Here is a 14,615-nt window from a genome sequence, read left to right as displayed (position 1 = left end):
AATGATACACCTGGTGCATCATGAAAAAAACCCTGGTATGTATAAAACAGTTAAGGGATACACAAGGCTTTATATGCTGCCCTTTGAGACCTAATACTGAACACAATCACAGTGGGGTCTGGGGGCCTTTCTAGTAAATCTTGCATATCTACTAAAATTTGAAATGATTTGGAACATGTGTCATTTTGACTAAAATGGGACTGATAGGGTAAATGTGGCATTCTGTAAAGATAGGGTAAATGTGGCATTCTGTCTTAAATGGTAAAGATAGGGTAAATGTGGCATTCTGTCTAAAATGGTGAAGATAGGGTTAATGTGGTAGGGTAAATGTGGCATTCTGTCTAAAATGGTGAAGATAGGGTTAATGTGGCATTCTGTCTAAAATGGTGAAGATAGGGTCAATGTGGCATTCTGTCTAAAATGGTAAAGAAAGGGTAAATGTGGCATTCTGTCTAAAATGGGAAAGATAGGGTAAATGTGGCATTCTGTCTAAAATGGTAAAGATAGGGTAAATGTGGCATTCTGTCTAAAATGGTAAAGATAGGGTAAATGTGGCATTTTAATTAAAAATGGGAATGAAAGGGTCAATTAATGTGGCATTTTGACTAAAAATGAGACCGATAGGTTAAATGTGGCATTCTGACTGCAATTGGGAATGATAAGGTAAATGTGGCAAAGTGGGAATGATAGGGTAAATAGGGTTAGCATTCTAACTAAAATTGGAAACGATTGGCTAAATGATGCACTAAAATTGACGGAAATTGGGAATGATTTGATAAATGTGGCATTTTGAAAATTTTTTGGAAAGATTGGGAAAATTTTGTAGTTTTATAGCATTGGTAATGTTTGGGTTGATGTGGCATTTGGGCTTAAGTTTAGGATTGGGAAAATTTAACACTTGGGCTAAATTGGGAATTCCCGTTTTGCCCAGAAATGAACAAAAGTGGTGTAAATAAATAGACAGAAAAGATAAACTATTGTGATAAAGAATACAATAACAGTTTATTTAATTGGGTTCAAATGACCATATTTGGGACTTCTACTTTCACATTGGGGAAAAGTGTATATGCTTCGGCACTGGAGATGGGGCCAAATTTTGGGCCCAAAATGATCAGATAAAAACACTGGATGCTATGATCTGAGTTTTACTTTCATGTTTATACCATAAGCACCATGTCCAAACACAAAAGATGCAAAGAATGTCACATAATTGAACTTCAAACAAAAATGTTTGGCCACTGCTTTGTCATGTGCCCTTAAACTGCCTGGTTTATTGAATAATAACATGTTTTTGTTGCACATTCCCAAATGATATCTACATCTCATGCATAAATTACCAAACAATAACTTGAGGTTTTAGCAATTATTTTGAAGCAGGATGACTTTGCTTCTTACCTAGGCCAGAGTTTTTTATTTTTCGTTTTACGGGAGCGCCGTACCTAAATATTGCACACCCCCCCCCAAAAAAAAGGTTCAAATTTCTAACTTTATTTTTATTTTTTCCGCCACCCATTTCTTCGATCTCCGATAGAAAATAAAATTTAGTGTTATTTAACCTAACGCTAATTTCACAACAACAAAAAATGATCGTGCACAGTTTCCAATATGGCGGAAGCCGGCGATTATTGCTTATAAAGTTAACTGAAATATGTTTCATTGTTTTGTGATATCACATGCATATTATAAGCCATGATGAAAATTAAACTTGAAATTTGCTTAATATCATCATCTAAGCGCTTGTAAGGAATATGGCTGCCTTTTATGAAATTTTAAAGTGGATTTAGTTTGAAGACTGAAACTGTTGTTCATTATATGTTCATAAAATCGTGGCGTTTTTTTGTGATATCGGAACGGAATTGTATTTTCTTTATATCGAAGCAAAAAATCACTTAAATATTTCTGTGTGTAGACCTGTTAACACGGGGACACACTGAAAATTGGAATTTGCTGTACAGTTTCTGACTACAGAAAAAGACGAGAATGTGACATTGGATTTGGCTTGTTTGTCTAAAAGACAATAAAGTTATATCAACATATTGCATACCATTTTAAATGGCACTGACTCCTCTTTTCATGTCACCTATTTTAAAATGGATTGTTTGTATGTTGATTAAGAAACTTAAAAAAACTGGACTCGACCGTGAAATCTGGTAAGTTTGAGTTACATACCTTGTTTCTTTCTTGTATATCAGACATTAAATTTCCTCAGATGTGTGGTTTTCATAATCTCATTATATATACCAAAAATGATATAAATCAACATTTTAGACACAAACAATAAGCCAGATGTCTTTGGTTTTGCCAGTGCAAGTTTCAGTGACTATTAAATTTTTAAAAACACTACAAAAGTGTAGAAGCACATATTAAAATCATGCACATATATATACAAAATTGATTTAATTATCATCATGTGAAAATGACAGCTTGTTTTGCCTTTATAATACAGACTATTGTTGCATCATTTAATCGATTACCAGTTATTTGCAAATATTTAGGTCCTGAGTGAGAATTGTTTATATTTATATGTTAAATCTGCGTAAGGAAGTCGGGATTTTTCACTAAACGTTTTTTTTCCATATATACATGTATCCAATATGGCTGCCGCTGTTTCTGCTACAGCGGGGTTGGCCATTTCTAGGCCACCGGCCAAATGTCAGGTCGAGAGTTGGCTGTTTTTTGGCCGTTTCTTGGCCAAATATGGGCCGCTCTGTTTAGACACCGGCCAGTTTATGGCCAAATCCATGGAAATTGCTGGGAGATGGCATTCTTGTTTAGGTTTTCATTGAGACAAGCCGCATTTTAGTTTTCTATAATGATTTTAATAACTTTGGATTTTTGGCGAAATGTTTGATAATTTTACAAAGTTTAAAATGAATAACATTTATGCTGCGGCTGTCATTTTATTTTCTACGAACTTGGAACATTTTGGCATTTATTCTTGTTAAGAAATACATAACTTATGATAGTATTTAACTTGAGAAATTTTGGACTTTCTGAAAGTATGGACACTTAGTCACTACAAATATATTTGAAGAAGTTGTATTTTTTAAAATGATGCCTTCTAACAGCAATGGCGCAACATTATTATACAACAGGCAGTATGGAGTACAAAGCAAGTGTGCATAACTTCAAAACATGCATTTTATAAAAATAAATAAAAAATCCATCTTATTTTTATTCTTTTTCCCCCGACGCTCATTTTTCGACATCTTTTTCTTATTTTTATTCCCTCCTCCTGGTGCTTATTTTTGAAAAAATACCCATAAAACGAAAAATAAAAAACTCTGGCCCTACGACAGCCTATAAAGGCATTCAACAAGTTGTTACACTGATCACTGACTCATGGAATAGTACATACAAATCTTACTTTATAAATTTGGAGAATTAGCCCTTACAGCATGCGTTAAAGATGCATGCATGCACGCATATTGAACCTTACAAATACCTGTATTTATTTAATGAAAGTGAAGCCAACTGCATAACCTAAATTGTAAATTATATACAGGAGATATTAGTGTGTCTGCCAGCAACTAGCTGTTCTACATTGATCAAGTGGAAAAAAACAAGGAAATTTGAACAAACATTAGGTAATTGCTACTGAATAATCGTTGTAAACATAAAATTATGCAACTTGTCCCATCTTAAATATATTTAAAGACAATTATACCCAACATTTTAAGTTGTTATGTCAACTCAATGGTGCAAACACCAACTACTCAAGGGCTATGATTGTTCCATGAAATTCTGGACCCATGAATCTGATCATCAATTACATGTACTTGCGGGAACCGGTACCGCAGAATAAACAGGACATGGAATAGTAAATACACCTTTTTAAATGTAACCATCTGAAACAAGAACTGTGATGGACTATTCTGATTGCTTGTCAAATGAAAAGGTGAAAATTCTGTCTGTGTACATGTGAGCTCATTCACAAAGGTAATGGAATGTATCATCTACGGAAACCAATGGAAAAAGACCCAACCCTTTTGTTTATCACAACAAGTAGTAGGTGACAAGCTTAAGTAAAAACACCAAAGTACCATAGATGTTGTTGCTGAAGCGGTCAGGTACAGGGTACTAAAATTGTAGCTGTGTACCCGACAAAATGTACCCAGCCCGCGAGTTCCTGTCCATGCCCGATAATCATGTACTCAGCTCTTCTCTTGACTATTATTCTTAACTAACTAATCAATGTCTATTTACATTGATTTTTTTTCAAATACCTGTAGATTCTTAAAACAAAAAGAACCAATATATTACATCACCTCACCAAGACATGTTTCAAGATTAGGAAAAATTATATTAAGGGTTACTGTTCTCTATAGTTTCACTACATGTACATGTGTTCCAAATGGGAAACTGAGGGCTTTGTAAACATACTTGGACTGGATGTGCCACTATCGGATATCTGCCCCAAAAGCTCTCTGATGCTGGCCTCGGCTCACTAGAGGCAATCATCCTCCAGACAGGAAATTAGCGATAAACGCAGACATAAACACCATATACTGTTACCACATGCACTTGATAAATGAAACAGTGCAGCCAAGCTTAGCGATTTGTAATTAAACAGTTTTCTGCAGAAACTTTCATATTGATCAAACTGTCATAGAATTTGTCAAGTGTTCAATATCAGATTTTCAGAAATACTGTTGTATTTCCGAATTCGCTTATGCATCAGTTCTCCGGCCTAAAGATAAAAACATCAAGGGACAGAGAAACTATTTCCCAATGGAATCAACAATACCAAAAAAATATATATGGAGACATAGCTGTCCCTGCTGTCCAATAAAAACAATGTTCACTGAACACAATTAAGCCAACCACTCCTGCTATTGAGACTGTATTATTCCTCTGATGGTGTAGTGGTTCCATATTTGGCACAATTTCAGTAGAAATCCTTGATTTACACCTTGATGAGTGAATGATTGATGAACATGGCTGATTACAACATAGTTTTTTTGCACAAGTTACAATAGTGTTATATTGATCTGCGAGGTCATTGACATTGCCTCTAGAGTTCACTTGCATTTCAAAAAGAAAAGCTGAAAAACAGATTGATGCTCCCAACTTGTTGAAGATTAAAATGAGTACGGTAAATAGTCCATACAGTGCTCCAGGCATGATTTGAAAAGGGCGGGGTGCTAGGTCAAAAAGGGCACTTTGATGTGCTTGAATGAGCATTAATGGGGCACTTGCAAGGGCCAATGTTCAATTCTTTTTGAGTATGTGTTGTAACTACTTTTAATACTTAATGTTTGTTACAAATACCTTAGCTGTTATCTTTACTTTACTGTCTTTATTGTCATAATTATATATTTATAAATTTTATACTCATTTCTTAAAATTGACTGTCAAACATAAGGGCATAACAGGGTGTAGCAAAAAGGCAGCAGGGTGATGAAGAAGGGCAGTTTGTGCCCCGCTCTGCTATTTAGGCATAGCTGGAGCACTGCTGTAGATGTGCACAGAATATATATCATGGTATAATTTGCAACTATTGATGAACATACCTTAATAGTATGAATAACTTACATACCTCCAAATCTGATCTTTGATCATCAATAATGATATTTACCTAACCTGGTCCATTAATAACCACCTTCAAGGTAATCCATTTAATCACTGATTTTGAAACTGATACATGCTTAACAACAAATATATAAATATATATACCATTCTCACATTACCTTTATAGTTTTTTTTATAATGAAAGGCAATCAATAAGATACGATTGAAAAAAATTAAGTGTTTGTGAAGATTAAAGAGGAAATTGTTAACAAAACTTGACAAAGTTGACTTTGTTTATAAAAATAACAATTATCTACACTCTTGGCTAATGCAGCCTTATTTGAAAATGCTGAGCTTAACCTGTATGTTTTAATGATAAACACTCTTAATGATTTGCAACACTTTCTATCGTAGTATCTTATTTTCTTGTAAAAAGTGCATTTCTCTAACCATAAAATACTGTCCCTTTAAACATGTGTACCAAAACATATTAAAATCATTGTACCTGTCAGACACCAAATTTCAACAAAATCAAAGTTGAAAAGGGGGCCATTTCTTCCTCAAAATTGGTAATTTTTAAACAAAGTCAAAATGGACAAGTGCATTTCATGGTGTTGAGCATGATTTTAGAAATTATTTAAGTCATTCTACCCTGTCATAAGTCATTGTCCAGACACCATTCATTTTACAAAATCTAATTTGAAATGGGATAATACTCCATCAAACATAGCTGGATTGTAAACACAATCAAACTTGACATGTATTTTTAATTTAAATCTGTCAAGCCTTTCATGAGTGTTAGCCAGACCGTATTTTTGGCAAATTCTTAGTCGACTACGTCAAAAATTAAAGATTTGTACCCAGAGTTGAATTTGATCTGTATTTCGTACAGCTAAACATGTTTACCAAAATTCATTTGAATCTGTCAACAACTTTTATGAGTTATTCTAAAGACACTGTATTTTAGGCAACTTTTAAGTTGAAAAGGGGAAATAACTCTGTAAAGAAAAAGTTGTTTGAAACCAAAGCTGTATTTTATGGTGTTAAATGTATACATTTACTTCAGATCCTTTTATAAATAATTGGTAAGACACCATATCTTAAGCATACTTCAAGTGAAAAAAAGGGGCAAATAACTCTGTAAAAAAATAAGTGACCTGTTTTTATGGTGTCAGACATGAGTGCCAAAACTTATTAAATTTGACGACCCTTTCACGAGTTACAGTTCAGACAAAACCAACGGACTGACCGACAAGCTCACTTTTATATATGCCCGCAAACATCTTGTTCTGGGGGTATTATAAACACAAAGTATTCAAATATTTTGGCCAGCAATTGGAACAGTGTTTTAAAAATTCAAATAAAGGTTTTTATTATACTTCTAGAGTTCTACAACACTGACTTCTGTCCATCAGCAGTCTTAATGTAACAGTGCCAAGTACGTGTCATACAGAGGCTGTTTCCAAAAGTCAGCTATCTTTCTGGTGCCAATATCCTACAACACTCCCAAATATACATATATTGTTAATTTTGCATTACTGATAGAAATAATAAATTGTGCCAAGATAATGTGTAATAACTATAATCAGAACTTTGATGTTTAAGAGGCAAGTAATCAGGACAAAAGCAATTACTCATGTGCCTTCCTTATATATGAGATGAAGCAGGTCCATGGAATAACAGTCCTTTGATATTTTTTTCAACACTTCTGCTAACAAGGAAGAGGTCATACCATTAAGAACAGTACTTGTAACAAAGATTTTCATACGCTAATTAGAAGAAACAATATGTTGCTCAACCAAAATCTTCCTTTTTCCCCCAGAGCAAATGATATACTTTCATTGTATCATTTCACTTTCATAATACTTAATACTTACTTACAATACTTAATTCAGGACAGCATGATGTTCAGTTTATAATTCAATATTGTTACATGACACACTCTTAAACATGCATAAACAGACCAATTCAAGATGATTTATATACAGATGTTCTTATCTGAGTATTTCAAACTTCTCTATCAGGATGTATTTAACCATATTAAAGAGCGATTTCCTGAAGGCCACTTAGGGCGGACTGATCTCATGAATACATAATAGCAGTTCTTGTAAAATTGTAAGGCCTATAAAACACTTACAGAAATAAAAAAAGACTATTAATATCCTGTATTATGTCATATCTTGACATTACTTTGAACTTAAGTAGCATATAGCCTTCTTAGAAACCAATGTGCACAAAATACCACAAACCCAGGCTGGTAATGTCTTTTCCAGGCCCTTAAGATTTTTTTTTTGGGGGGGGGGGGCTTGAATTTGATATTTCTTAATATGAATGGCTAGTACCAAAACATATTTGAGCAGACTAAAAAACTTGTGAGAGAAAAGAACAAAATTTAACTATAAAGAGGAATGAATTTCGAGAAACATCAGCTGTCATTTTTTTAAGAATTCAATTTGCAAGTGTGCAGACTAGTAGCTGTTTGCCAAATGAGTGTTTACTTCTAAAGGACTGGTGGAGACAGATGTATGACAGTATTGCAATCAGACCAAAATGAATGCAACAATGTGTATAGCCTAAAAGTATTTGTATACATATTATATGCACCCACTCCCATACATCAATCAAAAACATGTAAATGTACAATGTGGATTCTTAGTTGTCATTATCAACACCTACTTTTAAAATGCATACAAAACTGTGCATGTATATTAACACCTAAGTAATATATATATATATTGTGTACTACATATCGATCGTCCCACAATAACTTCCTAGACAGCTAGTGTAAATGACAGTAGGTGGAAGTTATTGGCCAACTTAACTCTCAATACTCACCAACACCTTAATTAGTCATATCTCTATCAGCTTATATCAACTGTAACCTTACAGTCTATTGTTCATCGGTAGCGAATTCAGTTCACATCATCATGGTGAAGCAAAAATTCAAACATTTCTCATTTAAATGAATCCTTAGTTTCGTTATTTTTTTTCTCTCAGGATTGTTACGTTTAAAAGACATATGCCCATATATAGCAGGCAACTTCAGTGCATTAACATGTAGCTCACAGTAAACAACCAGAGGTTTATTAATATGTTATGATGAATTCATTACTTCATGCATTAGACAGCAGATTTCTTGTTTATCATACAGAAATGAAGTTTCATCAAGGTTTCACTTGGTTAACTTTTTATGTATGAGTCACAAAAACAGTAAAAAATCACGTAACTGTATAAACACCATTTTAATTTCCATGCTTCAATTACTTTTATAAATTGTTATTTAGCTATATCAACTTTGTGAATTGCCTTAAAGTGGCACTCCTATTCAAAAGCAATACATACACATGTATAGTAAACATACACTTTGAGTGATACACCTTTAACTACTTACTAAATAATACATTTAAGGAAAGTAGTAATTCTGATAACAAGATTGTAACCATGTATTTAATAGCTGAATAAGCAAATATTAAATGGTTGGTGAGTGCTAAAAGATTTAATGTGATCTACTATAGTCTCATAAGGTAGAAATACCATGTTTTCTGCACCTTTCTTTTAAATTAGTCTTGGTATCCTTAATAGGAACCATTGTTTTTGACATTTATTTATCTCTTTTGGTATATAATAACAATTGTATTAATTGTGGAAAATCTTGTTCCGAGGTAAGAGTATATCTTTAATGTTAACTAGTTTTCATTGAAACTAAAAAAGCAGTGAAATATTAAATAATATAAAGACCTTGGGCTTCATTTACATCATATGGTATTATAGGTTAATTTATCTAGATTTATGGATCAAACGGCAGTCAACGCTAAAAGTAACTCTACTTCTACTTTCTTTCTGAACAAACACTTTTATCTGATGAGAAAGCTCCAGCCATAAGGCAAATAGTAATAACAATATTTGTGTATCAGATGAAAACAACAGAGCTGAATACATTATCACTTGCTTCTACAGTATAATGGGAAATTTAGCTTAAGAGTTATTGGAAGGTTGCTACACCCTGTCCCTTTGGTAGCACCATTCTGCTCTCATAATGACCAGCATGTACTCCCTTTTGACTTCACAAAATAAAATGCTCAAGACTGTCAAATATATCTTCTTTTTCTTTTATAACACATCCAAACTTAACATATTTTGCAATTTAAACCAAATATTACTTTACACAAACTGAACACAATTCCTAACATTTTCAGTAAACTTTGTAATGCAAGTTTTTCACAGACCGATACAATGTGCCTCTCTTCCATAGGCACCCTGACCCTTGTCTGCAGCACAAGGGTCAGGGTGCCTATGGGAGAAAGAGCCACATTGTACCTTTTTTGAAAAGGTACTTTTGACAAATTTGAACCAACCTTTCAGTAATTTGAACTGTTGGATTTTGGCAGCAGCTTGTACTTTATTATTGAGAACCCTGCCTGTCCTGTGTAAAACCCCAAGTAAATGATATATAAATGAAGCCTGACAGACTGGTCAATATCACCAATACAATCTACAGCATGTTTATGGTCTTAAGTTATAAAAACCGGTCCCCGTAAAATTCTTCCTCAGGAAAACTTGTAGGTTTAGATTCCAGTTAAGGAGCATCCACAAATGTAACAATTAATCGCACATATATATAAATTGTCTGAGAATAAAAAGGTTACTACACAAACAGAAGTACCCACACTTTGCTTTCCTCCAAGTGGCAGAGGTACTCGTATGCGATGTTTTGTTTCCGTTGTTGATCCATCTCCTCTGCACTCATGTGTCCGCCGTGGGACTGGGTGGGCTGGTAAACTGGAGCGGCATCGTTCACTGTAGCTGTTACAGAAAACATATAACATTTGTGTAACATTTTTTATTTTTTAACATTTAATGCAGATATGCAATTCAAGTTACAAATAAATGCCAGAGGCTTGTTACTGATTTCATTCATATATAAAATTTCACTGGTTTTACATAGAAAATGTATATTTATGATCCTAGTAGAACAGTTTTACCTGTCAAATAGAATTGGTTGTATTATACAGTGGTGTTCAGTTCTGTTTCAAAACAATACTTCTCAAAGCTACTGGGTACAATAATTTTTAAACTTTCATCCTTAAAGAGAAAATGTAGCATGACCTAGCAATGCATAAAGACTATTCAAATCAAGTCAGAGAACATAATAAAACTTACAGGTAGGTCTTTTAGGTTTCGGTGCAACCATTGGTGGAGAGCCGCCCGATGTGCTGGACAACCTGCGGAGGACATCAGGGTCCTCCTTTGAGGATGGTGACACAGGGCCATCTTCAGCCTCTGATGGCTTATCTGAAGAAGGTGGAACAGACGCATCTCCTGTCTCTGATGGCTTATCTTCTGTGCCAATTGGAGTCTGTGATAATTCAGAGTCACCTGCTCCTTGCACAGCATCCTGTGTGTGCCCATTCACCTCTGTAAACACTTCTTCTGACATATTGCCTTCTTGTTTCTATACTTGTTGCAAAATGATATCTCCTTCGCACATTAATCCATTTTCTTTCTTTTCACTATCCGGAAACTGTAATTTGATTTAATAAATACTTAGTCTATCACTATAAAAGGAATAAAAAAAAATCAGTATTAAACTACAAAACTTTTAATTAAACAGACTGTTTTTTCGGTTACAATCACTGACCAAAAAATAATAATATACATTGTACAATATACAAAGGCCCTGTTTTATTTGTATTATATTTAAAGTTATTTGCCACAGAGAACATACAATAATTTCATTGATAATGTTTGCGTCTTCAACATAGCTTTTTACAACACACTGTGACACATAAATAGACTTTTATTTAATTGATGTTAAGGTTGATTGTTAGTTAATGTGCAAGGTTGAACAATGAATATAAAAAAGCGGTTCTAGCAAGTTACTTAAGGTTGTCCAATAAAGCAATGCACACAAATAAACAATATTCACGTTGTTTATATAAAAAGATATGTGAACATGTTTTTGTATTCAGGAGACAATTTAACCCAGGTAACACAGTGTTGTTGTCAATGCAAGCAGGGTCCCTAAGCATGCACTGTGGTTTTTCTGGTAACAAAATTTTATACTTATTAATATTACAGTATCCTCGACTAACCATGATTCGCGGATGTAAGGAATAAATAAAAAATAATAAAGTTGAGCAAAACAATGAAATAATTTAATTACTTTTGTCAGACATGCCATTTATTTATCCATATTTCCACAAGTATTTAAGAACAAACGGTCAAAAGTTCACGTAAATAATGTCAACAGAGTACAGACACTGAAACTAGGCCGCCATCTTGATTATAGTACCTTGATTCGCGAGCTCTGACGTAATCTAGGTCAGCACGTTTTAATTAGGCCAACACAATTTTAATCAATTGTTTTTTTGAGAAAAACAGTCTAACATATCTTTAAAAATGTTAATTTCAAAATTTTAATTTGTAATAAAAGATTTACAGTATTTTGTAAACATAAACATTAAATCATGTCAAATTACTCATAGTGGGGGATAGTATAATTTACCCCAAAGACAAAACTGTCTCTTTAAGTGTATTTTCAGGGACACTGAACATTCTAGATGACTTTAGGACATAAGTGCCTTCCTCTCTGATCATTTTGTACATAAGCATGTTTAAGGGCAGTTGGAAATAAATCATGTACTGCTTTATCACTGCTTAGGGATGCACCTAAAACAGAAATTAACACTCACTAATTTCTTTATTTTGACACTAAGACCATGGGTCATGAAAACACAAAATATAATTTTGTTTTGCCTTCCTACAATAATTTAGGTCACGTGACCGCATACATGTGATAACGTCCCGGACGTCCGGGATTGTCCCGGAAATCGTATCTCTGTCACGGAGTCACGGAGGGTGCATGTTTGTCCCGGAAAGTCATAAAAAAAAAAACGAAAAAAAAAATCTCGGAATCGGAATCGATTATCTTAATTTTACCATTGTAAGTCAGCTATTTTGCCTGTCCGGGACACTGGTCGTAAAACACAGGACATGTTGACACTAATCCGTTAATTGGTACGTGTGTCGTCGAGGTCATCGTCAATCACCCGATAATTGATCTATCGGCCTATTGTTGTGCTTAACGAGTGGGGGAGGGTTCTTGTATACTAATTCATTGTTTTCATATGGATTTGTTTGGTCTTATGAATGATAGCTTTTAATTGATGAATTGATATTTTTCACACATTTTACCAACAAACGAGCATGAAGGTAAGTTCAAAGAAAGTGACAAAATGAATTAAAATAAACAAAATTAAAACACGGAAAACAAGGATTTTAGTGTTTTGACCGTTTCCGAACTATCGTGTGTATTTTTACGCCGAAATAAAACTGACGATATGGGGTTTACAGATGGTTATATAGAGTGCTTTAATCACGTGACCATGGTAAGTCACGTGATCGCTTTATACAGCTGATTGTTGACACGTCTCTATCAAAATTATATGCATCTCCAAACGGAAAAAAGCTCATCGACTGAAAAATCTTCTTTATCGTCTGGAAAATATTGTGTGTCATTAATTGCAAACGTTTTAAATGTGATGAAAAAATAAATATTTCGTAACGCATGTTCTCAAAAGCGCGGGAAAACAGGTGCCCGTATAGTTGTTTATTTCCTGTTTTGATGAAACCGAAAGTAGACTGCATATCCTCCTGGTTAGCACTTCATTTAAAGCCTGGGAAAATATCTGGTGGTTTTATTTTTTCAAGAAAATGCAGAAAAAAAAACAACCATGTCAGGTAAAAAATACGTCTTGACAGTCAAAATAGGTACATTTTCCCGACGTTAAAAACGACTAAAATAGCCCCAGATATGCTATGGAATGCACCACAGACGTTCCCCATTTAAAAAAAATTCCGGGGGGGCATGCCCCCGAACCCCCCTAGTGTGCGTTGACATTACGACGAGTGTCCCGGAATCGACCCAAGAAATTATCACATGTATGCGTGACCGTCATTGATAAAATGTATACAAAGCAGACGAAATAACCAGCGAATTTTTATGGATGTTATGTGGCAAATATGGTTGGTTTCTATGGCAATTAATTTGGGATTAGTAAAACTACGTTGTTTACAGTGTTAACCATTGTTTTAAGTGAATTTATCTGTTTTAAAGACATTTTTTCGCGAGTTTGAAAGCATCTACTCTTGTAAATAGTTTGTAGTAAAAATGACGTCATAGCTTTGCAGATACGTGCATTTCATCTGATAACCAGGTAAAAACAAAGATGGCCGAGAATCAAGGTTGGTCGCGATTTTAGGGACTAGGACGATATTAGCTGTAATAATATATCCAAATTTGACCCAGTCTGTTAACAGGTAAAAACAACACATTTTGGATATGTGTACCATACTTTAAAATAAACGCATATAACATACATACTTTCACTATTGAATACTTTCGAGTCTAATAATTACAATCGTAGCCAAATCACTTTGGGTTAGGGTCACTTTATGTGGGTTAAATTTACTTGAGCACCGTTAAATTATTTAAATCGTTGTTTATATTCAAATTGAAGCTATGACAGCTGATTACCTGAATGACGATCAATAAGATGAGTGTCTTGGTTTATAAATATCCACACAGTAAGTAATTTGAAAAACGCATTCAGTAACTGCCGCGAATATTAAGTAACACGGAAATCCACTTTCTAACACAACTTTGTACTGCGCGGGTCATCCGGTTAGATGATTGGTTTTGAAGACTCACGACTATCCAATGAAATATAAGCGGCGAGTTCGATTCGTCGCTGCACTTATGGCTACAGACAACTATTTTAGCTTTTTACTATCAGCAGCGTTGTTTTGCTGAGTCTAAACGGCATGCTTTTTCCTATTTGCATTTTGCTTCATTGGCCATTTTATTTAATTTGGTTTAAACATGATTTATTCCCTTTCTTTTTTATCAGTTTCAATTTATACCACAATAATATAAAGTATACAAAGCAAATTGATTATACACAATTCTGTACATGATTTGTATCATTTTCCCAATTAGCCAATTTCAATTGTTCTTTACCTTTTTTCTTATATATGATATGCGCCAATTATTTATCAATGTCGAGTCATTGATAAATAATTGGCGCATATCATATATAAGAAAA

At 34.0% G+C, this 14,615-nt stretch overlaps 1 protein-coding gene across 2 annotated transcripts in view; it reads right to left on the bottom strand.

Annotated features, from left to right (window-relative positions):
• The window catches only part of LOC128228154 (ras GTPase-activating-like protein IQGAP1), a 53,184-nt gene extending 38,976 nt beyond the window's left edge, over positions 1 to 14,208 (bottom strand). The window contains exons 1-3 of one of the 2 annotated variants that reach the window (XM_052939307.1): positions 14,048 to 14,208; positions 10,672 to 11,032; positions 10,179 to 10,314 (exon numbers count right to left, since the gene is read on the bottom strand). In XM_052939307.1, coding sequence (XP_052795267.1) covers positions 10,179 to 10,314; positions 10,672 to 10,948 — 413 coding nt within the window. In that variant the 5' untranslated portion in view covers positions 10,949 to 11,032; positions 14,048 to 14,208. Of the gene's footprint in view, positions 1 to 10,178; positions 10,315 to 10,671; positions 11,047 to 14,047 lie in introns of those variants that run through there. The other variant, XM_052939308.1, reaches the window with a different exon arrangement.
• Between the last annotated feature and the right edge of the window lie 407 nt (positions 14,209 to 14,615).

This window comes from Mya arenaria, chromosome 3 (genome assembly GCF_026914265.1).
Source record: "Mya arenaria isolate MELC-2E11 chromosome 3, ASM2691426v1".
Lineage (NCBI taxonomy): Eukaryota > Metazoa > Mollusca > Bivalvia > Myida > Myidae > Mya > Mya arenaria.
Note: the sequence above shows the minus strand (reverse complement) of the source record. Positions and strands in the feature narration are given on the sequence as shown.